Source organism: Lampetra planeri, chromosome 3 (genome assembly GCF_965212315.1).
Source record: "Lampetra planeri chromosome 3, kcLamPlan1.2.h2, whole genome shotgun sequence".
Taxonomy (NCBI): domain Eukaryota; kingdom Metazoa; phylum Chordata; class Hyperoartia; order Petromyzontiformes; family Petromyzontidae; genus Lampetra; species Lampetra planeri.
This window is the reverse complement of record NC_136109.1, coordinates 3,285,583-3,297,978: the sequence shown is the minus strand read 5'-3', so window position 1 is coordinate 3,297,978 and position 12,396 is coordinate 3,285,583. Positions and strand designations below refer to the sequence as shown.

At 43.8% G+C, this 12,396-nt stretch overlaps 2 protein-coding genes across 2 annotated transcripts in view; one reads left to right on the top strand and one right to left on the bottom strand.

Annotated features, from left to right (window-relative positions):
• Window positions 1-12,396, top strand: part of LOC144736570 (small ribosomal subunit protein eS17) — a 184,736-nt gene that overhangs the window by 121,949 nt on the left and 50,391 nt on the right. The window lies entirely within an intron of this gene.
• LOC144736537 (chondroitin sulfate proteoglycan 4-like) overlaps window positions 1-12,396 on the bottom strand; it is a 60,091-nt gene that overhangs the window by 7,488 nt on the left and 40,207 nt on the right. The window contains exons 4-7 of the mRNA XM_078619089.1: window positions 11,604-12,077; window positions 9,058-9,234; window positions 5,685-5,883; window positions 1,410-1,541 (exon numbers count right to left, since the gene is read on the bottom strand). Of these exons, the coding sequence (XP_078475215.1) occupies window positions 1,410-1,541; window positions 5,685-5,883; window positions 9,058-9,234; window positions 11,604-12,077 (982 nt within the window). The remainder of the gene's footprint in view (window positions 1-1,409; window positions 1,542-5,684; window positions 5,884-9,057; window positions 9,235-11,603; window positions 12,078-12,396) is intronic.

Genomic DNA, 12,396 nt, shown 5'->3' with positions numbered 1-12,396 from the left:
CGCCAGAAGTCGCAAACGGGTTTTGATTCCTTACCCATACCCGTACCCGGCCGCACCAGGGTCGCAAACGGGTACCCGTACCCGTACCCGGCCGTACCCGTACCCGGCCGGGTACGGGTAGCCAGATATCGGGTAGGGTACGGGTATCGGGTACCCGGTTGCGACCTCTGCAGAGCGCACGATGCACCACACACATTGCATGGCACACGCCTCACAACACACACCTTGCATCGCGAACGACAAACAACAAAATAAACTCCGCAAAATTAGACATTGCAATGCCATTTACTCAGTGCTCGCTCCACAATGAAGAGCTTTACACGACGCTATGCAGACAATAAATTGCACTGCATGTACCACAATATGCATCAAATAATGCACATCAAAAACCACGCTGTACTTATTGCACAAAACACAGCTTACACAATATTGCACAGTAATGTGAATGCACCCCGCTAGGAAATGTTTTAAAATTCAGCGGTAGATACCTTCCACTCACAAGGGAGCTGCCCTTCAATTCCATAATCACACCTCGACTCACATATTACTTGTAAAGCCACAAATATAAATCACGGGAATTGTTTTTCTGGCTGCTATTGAAATGTCACAAGATTAGATTGGCATCTGCTGTATCCTGATGCTACGGCGATGTCGTGATAATATTTAATTATTAGCAGCAAGGTATTTTTTACATGGTTTGCCATGTAATATCTACATCATTATGTCGCGATTTTGGACGCTACCTGTAAATGCGTTACATTGTATTTCATGCCAAATTATCTTGAAATATTATTCACGATTGTTTAAGCTGTTGCATATTCATAATATATTTCACTGCAACTGTCACAGGAATACAACTGTAAAACACAACGTGACGGGCATGAGAACAGAGAGCGAGTACTGCCAGATAGAGAGTGCAACCTCGCGACATAGAGGAGAAGCGTGGCGGGGTGCAATTGCCACACGCACCGGGACGACATTGCACTACTCTGGATATTTGGCGAAACTGCATTGGCAGCAATGCACAAGCACAAACAACGTAAAAACCTCAACACATTTATACTGTTAGGTTTTTTCGGTAAAGTCACGTAGGTAAAAATAAAATTAAAAGTTAATAAAAGTAATAATGGAAATAAAATAAAATAATAAATCACGACGTTTCGGAGGCAACACAAGTCTCCATCATCAGGTGGGACCGTCACAGCTAAAATTACTGCATCACATTTGTCAATAAGGCTGCCTGAAAAAGTATATATAATGAGCCCGAAATGTCGTTCATTATATACTATTTTTTAAGGCAGTCTTAATGACGAATGTGACGAGCCCTTTGAATGGTTAATCGCATCGATATCCGAATGCTGCAGAATGCCACTGCTGCAATGGGGGATGGTGGCGCGGGTTTACGATACCAGGGTAGAGCTGCAGGACACGGCTTCCGTGCAGCGTGATGAGCAGGCGCTGTGCCGAGATGAGGAACACCTCTGTCGGGCTCCTGTGCTGCCCATCCGACACGTGGAAAGTAAACTCCACCTCCATTGAATCTGTCCGCAAGATTTCCACACGGACGGAGAGAGTGAATGTTTTTTTTTTGTTTACGAATAAATGACCGGGTGAGTGCAGCTGTGCTTATATATAATGGCGAGGTGAGTGCACTTAACACACAGCACTTAGGCAAAGAGCTACATCTTCTGAAATTCAGACGCCCCCATTAAAAAGACTATCCTACAGATCTGCCCACAGCCCACGGCCCTTTACTAAAACCTCAATGGATATTATGACAAGGACTGAACTGTACTATATTAACCTTCATATATTGGGTGAAGTCATGAGTGAATAAGTGAATAAGTGAAGACGGCCAGGATCACTGAATACGAGAGCCTATTTATGTTGGTGGAATTCCTAGGGCTCATATCTTCGGTCACAGAGGTGCTGTGGTCTTAGCCCACTCAGCTATACAGCTATCCACTGAATGCATCAAAGGAGACAGACCTCCCACTTATTGAAGGTTCCTTCAATAGAATACACTGGTTGCTGAAGTTGAGAGGAGGGGTGTAGAGCAAGGGAGAAAGCCACAGAGGACTTTAGAGACAGCCAGGCCAAGACCGACGTTGTTCAAGGATTGCACCGAGGTGGAGGGATCAGTGTTGGGATGATGTGGTTCAGATTTAAGGTTATGGGCAGTGGCATTTGGGTTCATCTGAAGTGTGAAAGTGAGGAATTTAGAGAGTAGTCGTCCAGTCAACATGTGCTAAAGGCTTGAATAGAGTTTAACACGTAGGCTTTCGCGACCAATATTATTCATAATAAAGGTGTTTTGGGTTAGATCTTGTAAGTATAAATGTTCCGTAACCCTCCACCATCCGACACAGCCAATTAGCAAGGGATTTGTCACGTAAACAAAACGCCAAATGAATGCAATTGCCAGCGAAACGTCGTACTACTCAAATTGGAAATGTTGTGGATTTACTCTCCAACACCCCTGTGGGCTGAAGTAGTAACTATTTGGCGTTTTATGGCAGCTGATGTAAGGAGATAGCGGGTGTAGGAGATGTTGCTAGGACACAGGTGTGAGGTCCTACGGGCCCAGCAGAGTTCAAACGAGAACGATCTGAATGCAGAGTCACACCATCACCCCGCACAGAAATCTGCTCTTATCAAGACGCTCATTCATCGAGCTAAGAAAGTGTCAGATGGTGACAGTCTGAGAAGTAAAATTCAACATGTTAAAGAAGCGCTGCAAATGAACGGTTAGAATGATGCACAAATCAACAGGGCATTGAATACCAAAACCAAATCAAATAACAAGAGCATTGAAACTGCCCAAGTAATTAAAATGATTAAAATACCATAGATTGCGGGAGTCGCTGATAAACTAGCCAGATGTTTGGAAAAACTAAATATCCGAGTCAGATTTGGCACAGTACATAAAATACAGAAATTTATATCTGGTACGAAAGATGTATTACCGAAGCTATCAACAGAAGGTGTGTACAGGATTAACTGCACGTGTGGTAAATGTCATGTTGGGCAGACAGGACGAATGATCAGCACGAGACTAAAAGAACATCAGAGAAATATTAAATTATCCCAAATACAACTGTCAGCAGTAGCAGAACACGCGTGCCAACAAGGACACTAAATTTATTTTGATAATGTTGAAGTTTTGTGCAAAACTAGCTACTACTGGCCGAGACTAATTAGATAATCTAACAAAATTAAAAGAAATAAAAATATTTTTAACCGTTCGGATAACTATTGCCTTAGTGCTGCGTGGAAGCGAATAATAAAATAATAAAATTATTTAAATGCATGCCTACAAAGGGCAGCGTACTTCAATAGGGATTACCGTTGACACAGCTATTTTAATAAACACAATAGACAGGAAGGACAAGATCAAAGGGCTCGCATAATGCACATGCATAATGTGCGCTGCGTCAGTAATCCCCTCCCCCCCCACACATTGTGCAATAGCACAGAAGCGTGGTCACCACATCTACGCCTCTATATAAGGAACGAAACAGGTGGACTTCTCCACAAATCTAGCTTTCGCCTGATGATGCTAGTTGTAATTACTGGCGAAACGTCGTACTCAGATTCAGGGGCGGTTTCTTCATTAGGGCGATTGGGCGACGCACCACCAATGTCATTCAACCACAGAGTCACGCTAGCCGTCACTGTGCCTCTGGATAGAGTCCAATCAGCGTCATGCTACGTTCTGTGGCCTCTTTTTGGGCGATTTCCCTCCAGCTGAGAATCGCCCCGAGTGGTCCCATAGACTTACATTCAAAGATGTTTTTTTTCGAACGGGGGCGCTGCAATGCATTCTCTATGGCTTCCGGGAGGGCTCGCCCTAACGTGCTTACGTCATCATACGTGCTTACGTCATCATACGTAAGCACGTTTCATCCAACAATATAATTTGTCGCCACCTAGTGGAATCTTTAATAAAAGAAACTTGAGTGGTTTGTTTTAATAGTGAGTATAGAAACAAACAAGATGTATTGTAAGAGTCACTTTATTTTTCATTAATATTAAAGAAGTGAAGTTGCCTTTACATGCTTAAGCTGTTAATTTATCCATTGCATGGGTGGACCTTATCCTTATCAATCATCCAGACATTTGCCCCCCCTGAGAGATTTTGCAGGAGCCGCCACTGCTCAGATTGTAAATGTTGTGGCTTGGCTCTCCAAACACACCGGTTAGTGCTGTACTAGTGACGAATTGGCCACGTTCTGTTAACGTGACAACCCTTACTAGTTGGCTGTGTCGGATTGGTGGCGGGTGTAAATGACACATTCATATATTAACGTGATCAAACCCAAAAACCTCTACTATGGATGATATTGGTCATGAAAGCCTACACGTTAAACAGAAAAAATGCCACTGAAGTCGATGCTATTATTGCATATAGCTAGGTAATATGAAACCTTAATCTGGTAGAAAAAACAAAGGCAATTAATATACCACTACTCATTTGTAAACAACCATAGTTATATTTTGATTTAAAGCTTTCGTGACTGCAGGGATTCATATTCTAGGTTATTTCGGTAAAGTCACGTAGAAGGGAAATAATAAAATAATATAAATATAAAACAACAAATTCTCAAAAAAGAATTAATAAAAATATAAAACAATATAATATAAATATAAAACAATAAAAATTCTCAAAAAAGAATTTGTATTGTTTAATATTTATATTATTTTATTATTTCCCTTCTACGTGACTTTACCGAAAGAACCAATAATATAAACCATAGTTATGTAGATCTAGAGTATATGACTTGTCATTGAATAGAGCAAAACTGAAAACCCTGGTGAAGTCAGCCCATCATCCCGCTCGGGTATAATGAGTGCCACTGTGGGCATTCAATGTTGGTTGTCCTGAGCAGACTTGCCCCTACCATGGCAATGTGGAATATCCACCACTTGCTCAGGATCAGCAGTGGGCATGAGTGCCAGCTACCCGAGATAACCCCCCCTGCCCCAAACATCCCCCAACAATCCCCCACATCCTCCCCCTATACCCCACACCATCCGCACACCTCAACACCACACCAGTGACTCCTTATCACCGCTCACCCAATACAGCAGCCCAGCAATCTCCGCTACCCCCTACACCACCACCACTCACTCCATCCCCATCACTCACCTGCACGCACCACTCACCAACACCCACCTCCACACACAACCACTCACCTCCACACAACCACCCACCTCCACACACAAACACCCACCACCACACACAAACACCCACCCTACACACCACCACCCACCTCCACACACAAACAACCACCCCACACACCACCACCCACCTCCACACACAAACAACCACCCCACACACAAACACCCACCACCACACATCAACACCCACCCCACACACCACCACCCACCTCCACACACAAACAACCACCCCACACACCACCGCTCACCTCCACACACAAACACCCACCCCACACATCACCACCCACCTCCACACACTAACACCCACCACCACACACAAACACCCACCACCACACATCAACACCCACCCCACACACCACCACTCACCAACACCCACCCGACGCACCACCGCTCACCTCCACGCACCACTCACAACCATCCACCTCCACACACAAACACCCACCTCCACACACAAACACCCACCCCACACACACCACCACCCACCTCCACACACCACCACCCACCTCTATGTGCATACAGCACACGCCCACGAAGCACGTCCGCCTGCGTGAAGTTCAGCACTGGCCTGCTGGGCAAGGCAGCCAGCGCCACGTATCCACTGCTGGGGGGCGAGATGGTGAAGAGCACGTCCTCGGGTAGCGAGTCGAGGTCCTGGGCGCTCAGCTCCGCTGTCGTGATGGGGGTCACGGAGCCAAACCACACCTGCACGACACAAATGGGCGACACGGTACACTTAATACCGTCATCGGCTGCCGTTCTGTCACCAATCTCATCCATCAGCCCTTTTAGCGAAAATTCCCTTATTCATATTCTTGGTTCTTTCGGTAAAGTCACGTAGAAGGGAAATAATATAATAATAAATATTGAACAATAAAATTATCACGACGTTTCGATTGCAACAAGCAATCAAGTGTGAAAACCACAGCAAGAAAATTTGCTTGCTGTGGTTTTCACACCTGATGATGATATAATGTTCTTGCTGTGGTGATGATTGCTTGTGTTGTAATCGAAACGTTGTGATAATTTTATTGTTTTATTTTATTATTTTATTATTTCCCTTCTACGCGACTTTGCCGAAAGAACCAAGAATATGAATCCCTGCAGTCACGAAAGCTTTAAATCGACAATGCCCTTCTCAAGCCCAATTACTTTTTTGAACAGTCAACTTTATTCTTGATTTGAAGCTTTCGTGACTGCAGTAATCCATACTCTTTGGTTCTTTCGGTAAAGTCACGTAGGTATTTTTCCATGGGTTCCTTGGCTCCATGTGCTCCTCTCTCTGTCTCTTCGTATATACCCAAGCATGCACCCATCCCCATGCATTCTTTGTGTACCTTGCAGATTTTGCTCAAATGGTTGTGGGATTTTGTGACCCACCGCAATAATAATCTGCGCCGATTCAAAGCTTTTTTTTCTGGGCCCATTGCTCTGCTGATTTTAATAATCAAGTTTGGTTTTATAAAGGAGCGCCAATCTGCTTTTTCATCATGGGACCTCCTCTTCCAGTACCAAAATATGACAATAGGTTTTTCCACTTTTTTCTGGCAACAAAACAGGTGTTAAGATGTTAAAACACCAAACTGAAACATTTTACAAGGAATCATGTCTGCATTAACCACAATGCTTGAGGTCAGCATGCAAAAAAAACTCTAATAAAATATTCATTGTCCTTGAAACTAATAAATGAACTTTACTGAATTGAGGCCAACTTTTCAGCCTTTTTTTTATAAAGTTATTAGATAATTTCCCAATGATAATTTTCATTTGTCATTATAATGACTATGTCATATAAAATAAAAAACGGGCATTACTTTCTCAAGACAAGTTTTGGCCATTATATCTCCTATAAATAATGCATTCTCACACCTAAGATTTTATGTATGTATTATAAAGTCGAAGCTCAATGTTAATGAATTTAATCAATAATCCATTATATGCACATTAATATTAAAGATGTCCTTTTATTCTGGAAGCCCCACTGAATCTCTAAACTTTTTCATAAGGAATGTTTGGCCAATTTATGACCGAATATGTTACAAATGAAAAGAAATCAGCATACCTGGAGAAAACCCATGCATAGAAGAAGTGGATAACATACTGTCTGCAGGGATAGCCTCCCCATTATCATCATGAACACTAACATTATAAGCAGTACTCGCATCAGCATGATCAGCATGATCAGCATGATGATCATCATCATCAGAGAACTTGTCAGCCCTGGCTGGGCCACAGCTCCGAGCACACGAGGGGGTGAGAGCATTGCAGGAACACGTTTTTATATTTAGGCCTTGAATTGCGAGCACTTTCATGAATGCAATCGTCTTCACGAAATTAAATGCCTTTTGATAACATAGGCATAATGATGTGCGATTGTACGTATGTACGTACGTACGTGATCGATGGTGAAGAATGCGTCCTTGAGCCAGATTGCTTGCATAGTTGGTTGGCCCTTTAAATGTTGCGTAATTGAGTTCCCTAAGAGTTTCAAGAATAATGTGTCTGTGCGTGTGCGAGTGATAGGAGGAGACTCGAGCTGTAATCATTCAAATCTGTTTTTATCTCCTCTTTGAATAGAGTAGCGATTAAGATAACACCCCATAATTGAGGTATTCATTTCTGTGCGAAATCCAGTAAATAGGTAATACAGGAAAATACGTCTCATATGAGTAACTATGGTCCTGTTGCCTTGATCTCATTACTTTGCAAAGTAATAACATCGATCATCAACAATCGGCTCCTCCACCACTTGAAGTCATTATACCATCACAGCGGTCATCAACGCCAGATTCCGTCAAGCGTGATCTACAAGTTACCTGTCTTTCTGACTCGTATTGCGGGTTAAAGCCTTGACAAATCTACGACCAAAGACCTTAACATTTCTAAAGCACCTGACTGTCTGGCATCCTACATCATATTCACAGCTACACCATCATTTGGAATCCGATCTAATCTGCAAGCTTATATTTATAACTTTCTACCAGCGGGAGTAGCGCTCCAATTGCATTTCTACAATATAATTTCTTCCATTATTTATTATCTTCTTATTATCTTCCACTCGCAAAACGATCGACTCCTTTGCAGATGACAGCAAACGTCATGCGTCATACCTATTTAAATCACAGGCTGAAAGTCGTTGACAATGAGCTGCCCAAGGTGCAGATGCTTCACCATCAATCACCGCTGGTTTGAGCACAATCCTTGATTGCGGTGGCAGAAACCTGGCCACATTCAACTAAAAAAAACTCAGTCGATGATTGATATCACATACGGCTGGCAATTTTCACAGCGTGTCCCATCATATTTAACAAAGATATTCTTATCATAGTAAAACCATTATCCTGTTTGGCACAACAATCTCAACTGACCTGTCATGGAATGTTTGCTGACTATAAACAAATATATCTCCAAGGTGGGCCATATTCAAAATAAATATCGTGTCAATTTGTGAAATTACAAACCTGTACAGCAAATCAGGTCACGAACCTGTCCTCGCAGACCCTTCACTGTAGCCCTACTGCACACGTGTGGGTCTCTCTCAGGGCACTGTGGTTTCCTCCCATATGCAAAACTAATCAATGCTGGCATTGGTCCAACGTTGCAATGCACAAGCCCCCTAATAAAGAGCCTTGACACTCAGTGGGGAGGCTGCCCGAGATAAATAATATACGGCATTATTATTCATTACCTCTCAAAGATGCAATACCATTTAAAATATATTTTTGAGCATTCACTGCTGACGGAGCGAATGTAATGAATTATCAAAAAGCCAAGCACTTGCATTTACCGCAAAGCAGCCACCCAGGATTGTAACCCAGGATAATTGGTGGCTCTCTGTGTTGTGCCACCAGCGACCCGAACCACCGGCCAAGCCCGTACCTTGAGCACATTGTTGACGATGATGGCAGGCGCCTCGTCGTTGACGGGCACCACAAGAATGGGCAGGGTGAGTGGCCGGCTGTGCTTGTGCAGGTGCGAGTCATTGGCCATGAGTACGAGGCTGTCACCGGCGGTCTCGCTGCCATCGTGCGCGTATTCCATCAGTCCCTGTGCCACCTGCAGAGGAAAAGCATTCGAGGATTCCCTTGAGTTCACCCCGCACCGTCAACAAATAGTAACTGCCACACAGCGAGTGGGACCGAAACATTGGCCCTCAGTATCTGCAAAGTAAAACACAATGCGGAGACATTCATGCAATTAAGTGGAAAAGTGTGACCGTCCTCTGTGACATCAGCAATTCTTTCCATCAATGCAAAAGTACAGAAGCGGAGCGAAACTTCAGTGTTAAGTTTCCGTTTCTCACGTTCTCCCAGATCTATCAACTTTTTTAGACCCCCCCAAAATCCCCACGAACTCAACGTTACATTCCTCACTTCAATTATCCCCCCCGATTTCCCACATGTATCATGAAATAATGTCCCTCCGACCCATTGTACATGCTTTTATTTAACTCACTCGGTCTGTTGTTGTTGTCGTATCCTCAAATCTTGTAACTCAACTTTAACCCACTTTCCAATGTGGTATCGACTGCAAACTTGGTATACTTATGTCATACTGATGACAATACTATATTCTATCATAAAAAATTGAATTTTTTTTTTAAAAACATTCATTTTCATATGTTATGTTTCGGCTTGGGTCTAATTGTCCACGCTCAACTCACGTTGGCTGTAAATCACCACGGTCTTTTACATTATGGCAAGCTTTGCGGCCATTTCCTGGAGTGGTGGAGTTCTGCCATTACTCGTACGGTACATTTCATTAAAGCGTGTTTAAAAAAAAGTTGTTAAAAATATTACTTATTACATTAAACGTCCAAATCTTTGCCACATTGGCGGCACATGTTGCGCATCGGTCACATGTCAGTGGTGCCGCTTTCCCCGCCCAGGCGTTACGGTGACGCGTGGAGCGAGCGGTGGCGAGATGCGTGGAGAAGTCGGATATCGAGGGGTAGCGTTTGCATGCAGCGAGAAGCGGGAGACGACTGTTGTGGGACGCAGGATATGTGCGGAGCGGCGAGAGTGATGGTCGCACGAGTAAGAGATGGGAAACGTGTCAAGGAACAGGGGGGGAATGTGTGGAGCGAGAAAGGTGAAGATGAGAACAGTGGGAGATGTGGGGAGTGGCAGAAGCAGAGACTTGGCACACAGAAGCGTGCAGCATGCAGTGCGGGAGATGTGTGGAGTACAGGTACACGGGAAGATGGATGGATTTGCAATCAGTCGTAATTGAGCCAGTTCACATAGTGTGATTCGCATAAGGGGCCGTCCATAAATTACGTCACGCGATTTTGGACGATTTTTGACCCCCCCCCCCCTCGTCACACGGCGTCACAAAGTCAGACCCCCCCTCAAATATGATGTCACAAAGCTCTGCGCCCACCCCCCCCCCCCCCCCAAATATAAAACATGCTTCAAAATGGCTTTAAACTATTGTCATTGTAGTGCATATTTAATGTGGCGCTGCACTCTTATGTTGTAGGAGAAAACATTTATTAAAAAGTCAATTTAATTAAGTAGAACGTGTCGTCTATATGTATTTAAAGTTTCGCATTCTGATGTGACGTCACATTTCTCAAACCCCTCCCCCCCTCGTCACACATCGTCACAAATGTCTGACCCCCCCCCCCCCAGATGCGTGATGTCATTTATGGACGGCCCCCAACCCTAACACCATTGGTAGAGACCGAAATATGTTGCAAGAGCATGAAAACGTTTGGGTCTCATAGGCCACATCGCATTTAAAACGGCTTTAAACAACTGTAATGTAAAAAAAATAAACAGAAATAATTATGATAATTGTTTTTTTACCTTTCTATCTGGCAACAAAACTGACACTTTTTTACAAGGAGTCATGTTTGCATAGACCACAATACCTGCAGTCATAATGCAAACAAAAAACACAACTCTGATAATGTGCACTGTCCTTGAAGTTGATTGGTCCACACCCGAGACAGCTTTCCTTAGAGCCTAGTCTCACATTGTGTTGCCAGATAAAAGGGTAAAAAAAACAATTATCATATTTTTTTCTTCTGGCAAATGAGGTTCCAATGGTAGAAATAATTATCTCGACGTAATTTTTATAACGTTGGGCTCGTTCACAAAACGGGTGAAGAATCTAATCGTCCCTTACCTGGATAAACACGAGCAACGAATTGACTTAACATGATTATACACACTTATAATGAATTCCATATATATGTTAATTTGAATTTGTGTCTAGGGAATGTTACAGGCTTTTATTAGTACGAATATGTTAAGAGTGGTAGCTTGAAGGTTATTAAACCCATTCGTCCACGCAGCAGTAAACGCAATCCAAAGGGCATTCAAGGCCTCCGTGACACCCTGCCACCTGATTCTGCGCTCTCAATGCCGCACGGAACATTCCACCCCACACGCGAGGGAAACGATCCTGCAATGCGTTACCTCCCACCCGTAGAATCCGGCGAGCCGCATGTCCGGTTTGCGAGCGTTCTGAATGTGTCCGTGCTTGGGTTGCTCAACGATGACGTAGTGCAACCTCAGACGGTCAAACAAGGGGTTCGTGCTGGATATGTCGTCTTGAGTCAGCACCGCCAGCCCTCCCTCGGCGACGGTGAGGTTCTGAATGGTCAGCTCAATCTCCGATGGAATAACACTGATACACATGTCCACCCCACGCAATTCCATGAAGCCATTGGACGAATCCACTGTGAAGCTATCCTCTGTCGCGGGCAGCTCGGTGTGCAGATACTCGATCATTTCCTCGTTGATCTCCTGCTGGGTGAAGGACACGAGGCCCTCGGCCTTCCGCGTTGGTGACTTTGGGACGGTCACATCTCGCTTCTTCAAAAATCCATGCTTCGGAGGTCTTATGACGGTGAACGTGATTTCGGAAGGGAGACTGGCTTCATGCGAGACCTTAGACAAATTCAACAAGGGGGAAAGTGTAAAGCAACACATGTGTACAGTTGTACCCAGTAAATGGTGAACGTGATTACACGAGACAATGGTGGCTAGGGAGAGAGAGTGCCATTAGTTCCCAAGCATGGGTTACAATCCATTAGCTTCAGTGTAAACAGTTAATGCACTGTGACCATAAGAAAATAGACTCAATAGTTAATTACATGTTATTTTGGAGCAGCTATTTAGCCCTCACTACAACATTTAGAAAGGTTATGTGTTATGTAACCCTTTACATAACATGCAGTTTGAGACACATTATTGTATATTTTTGTAT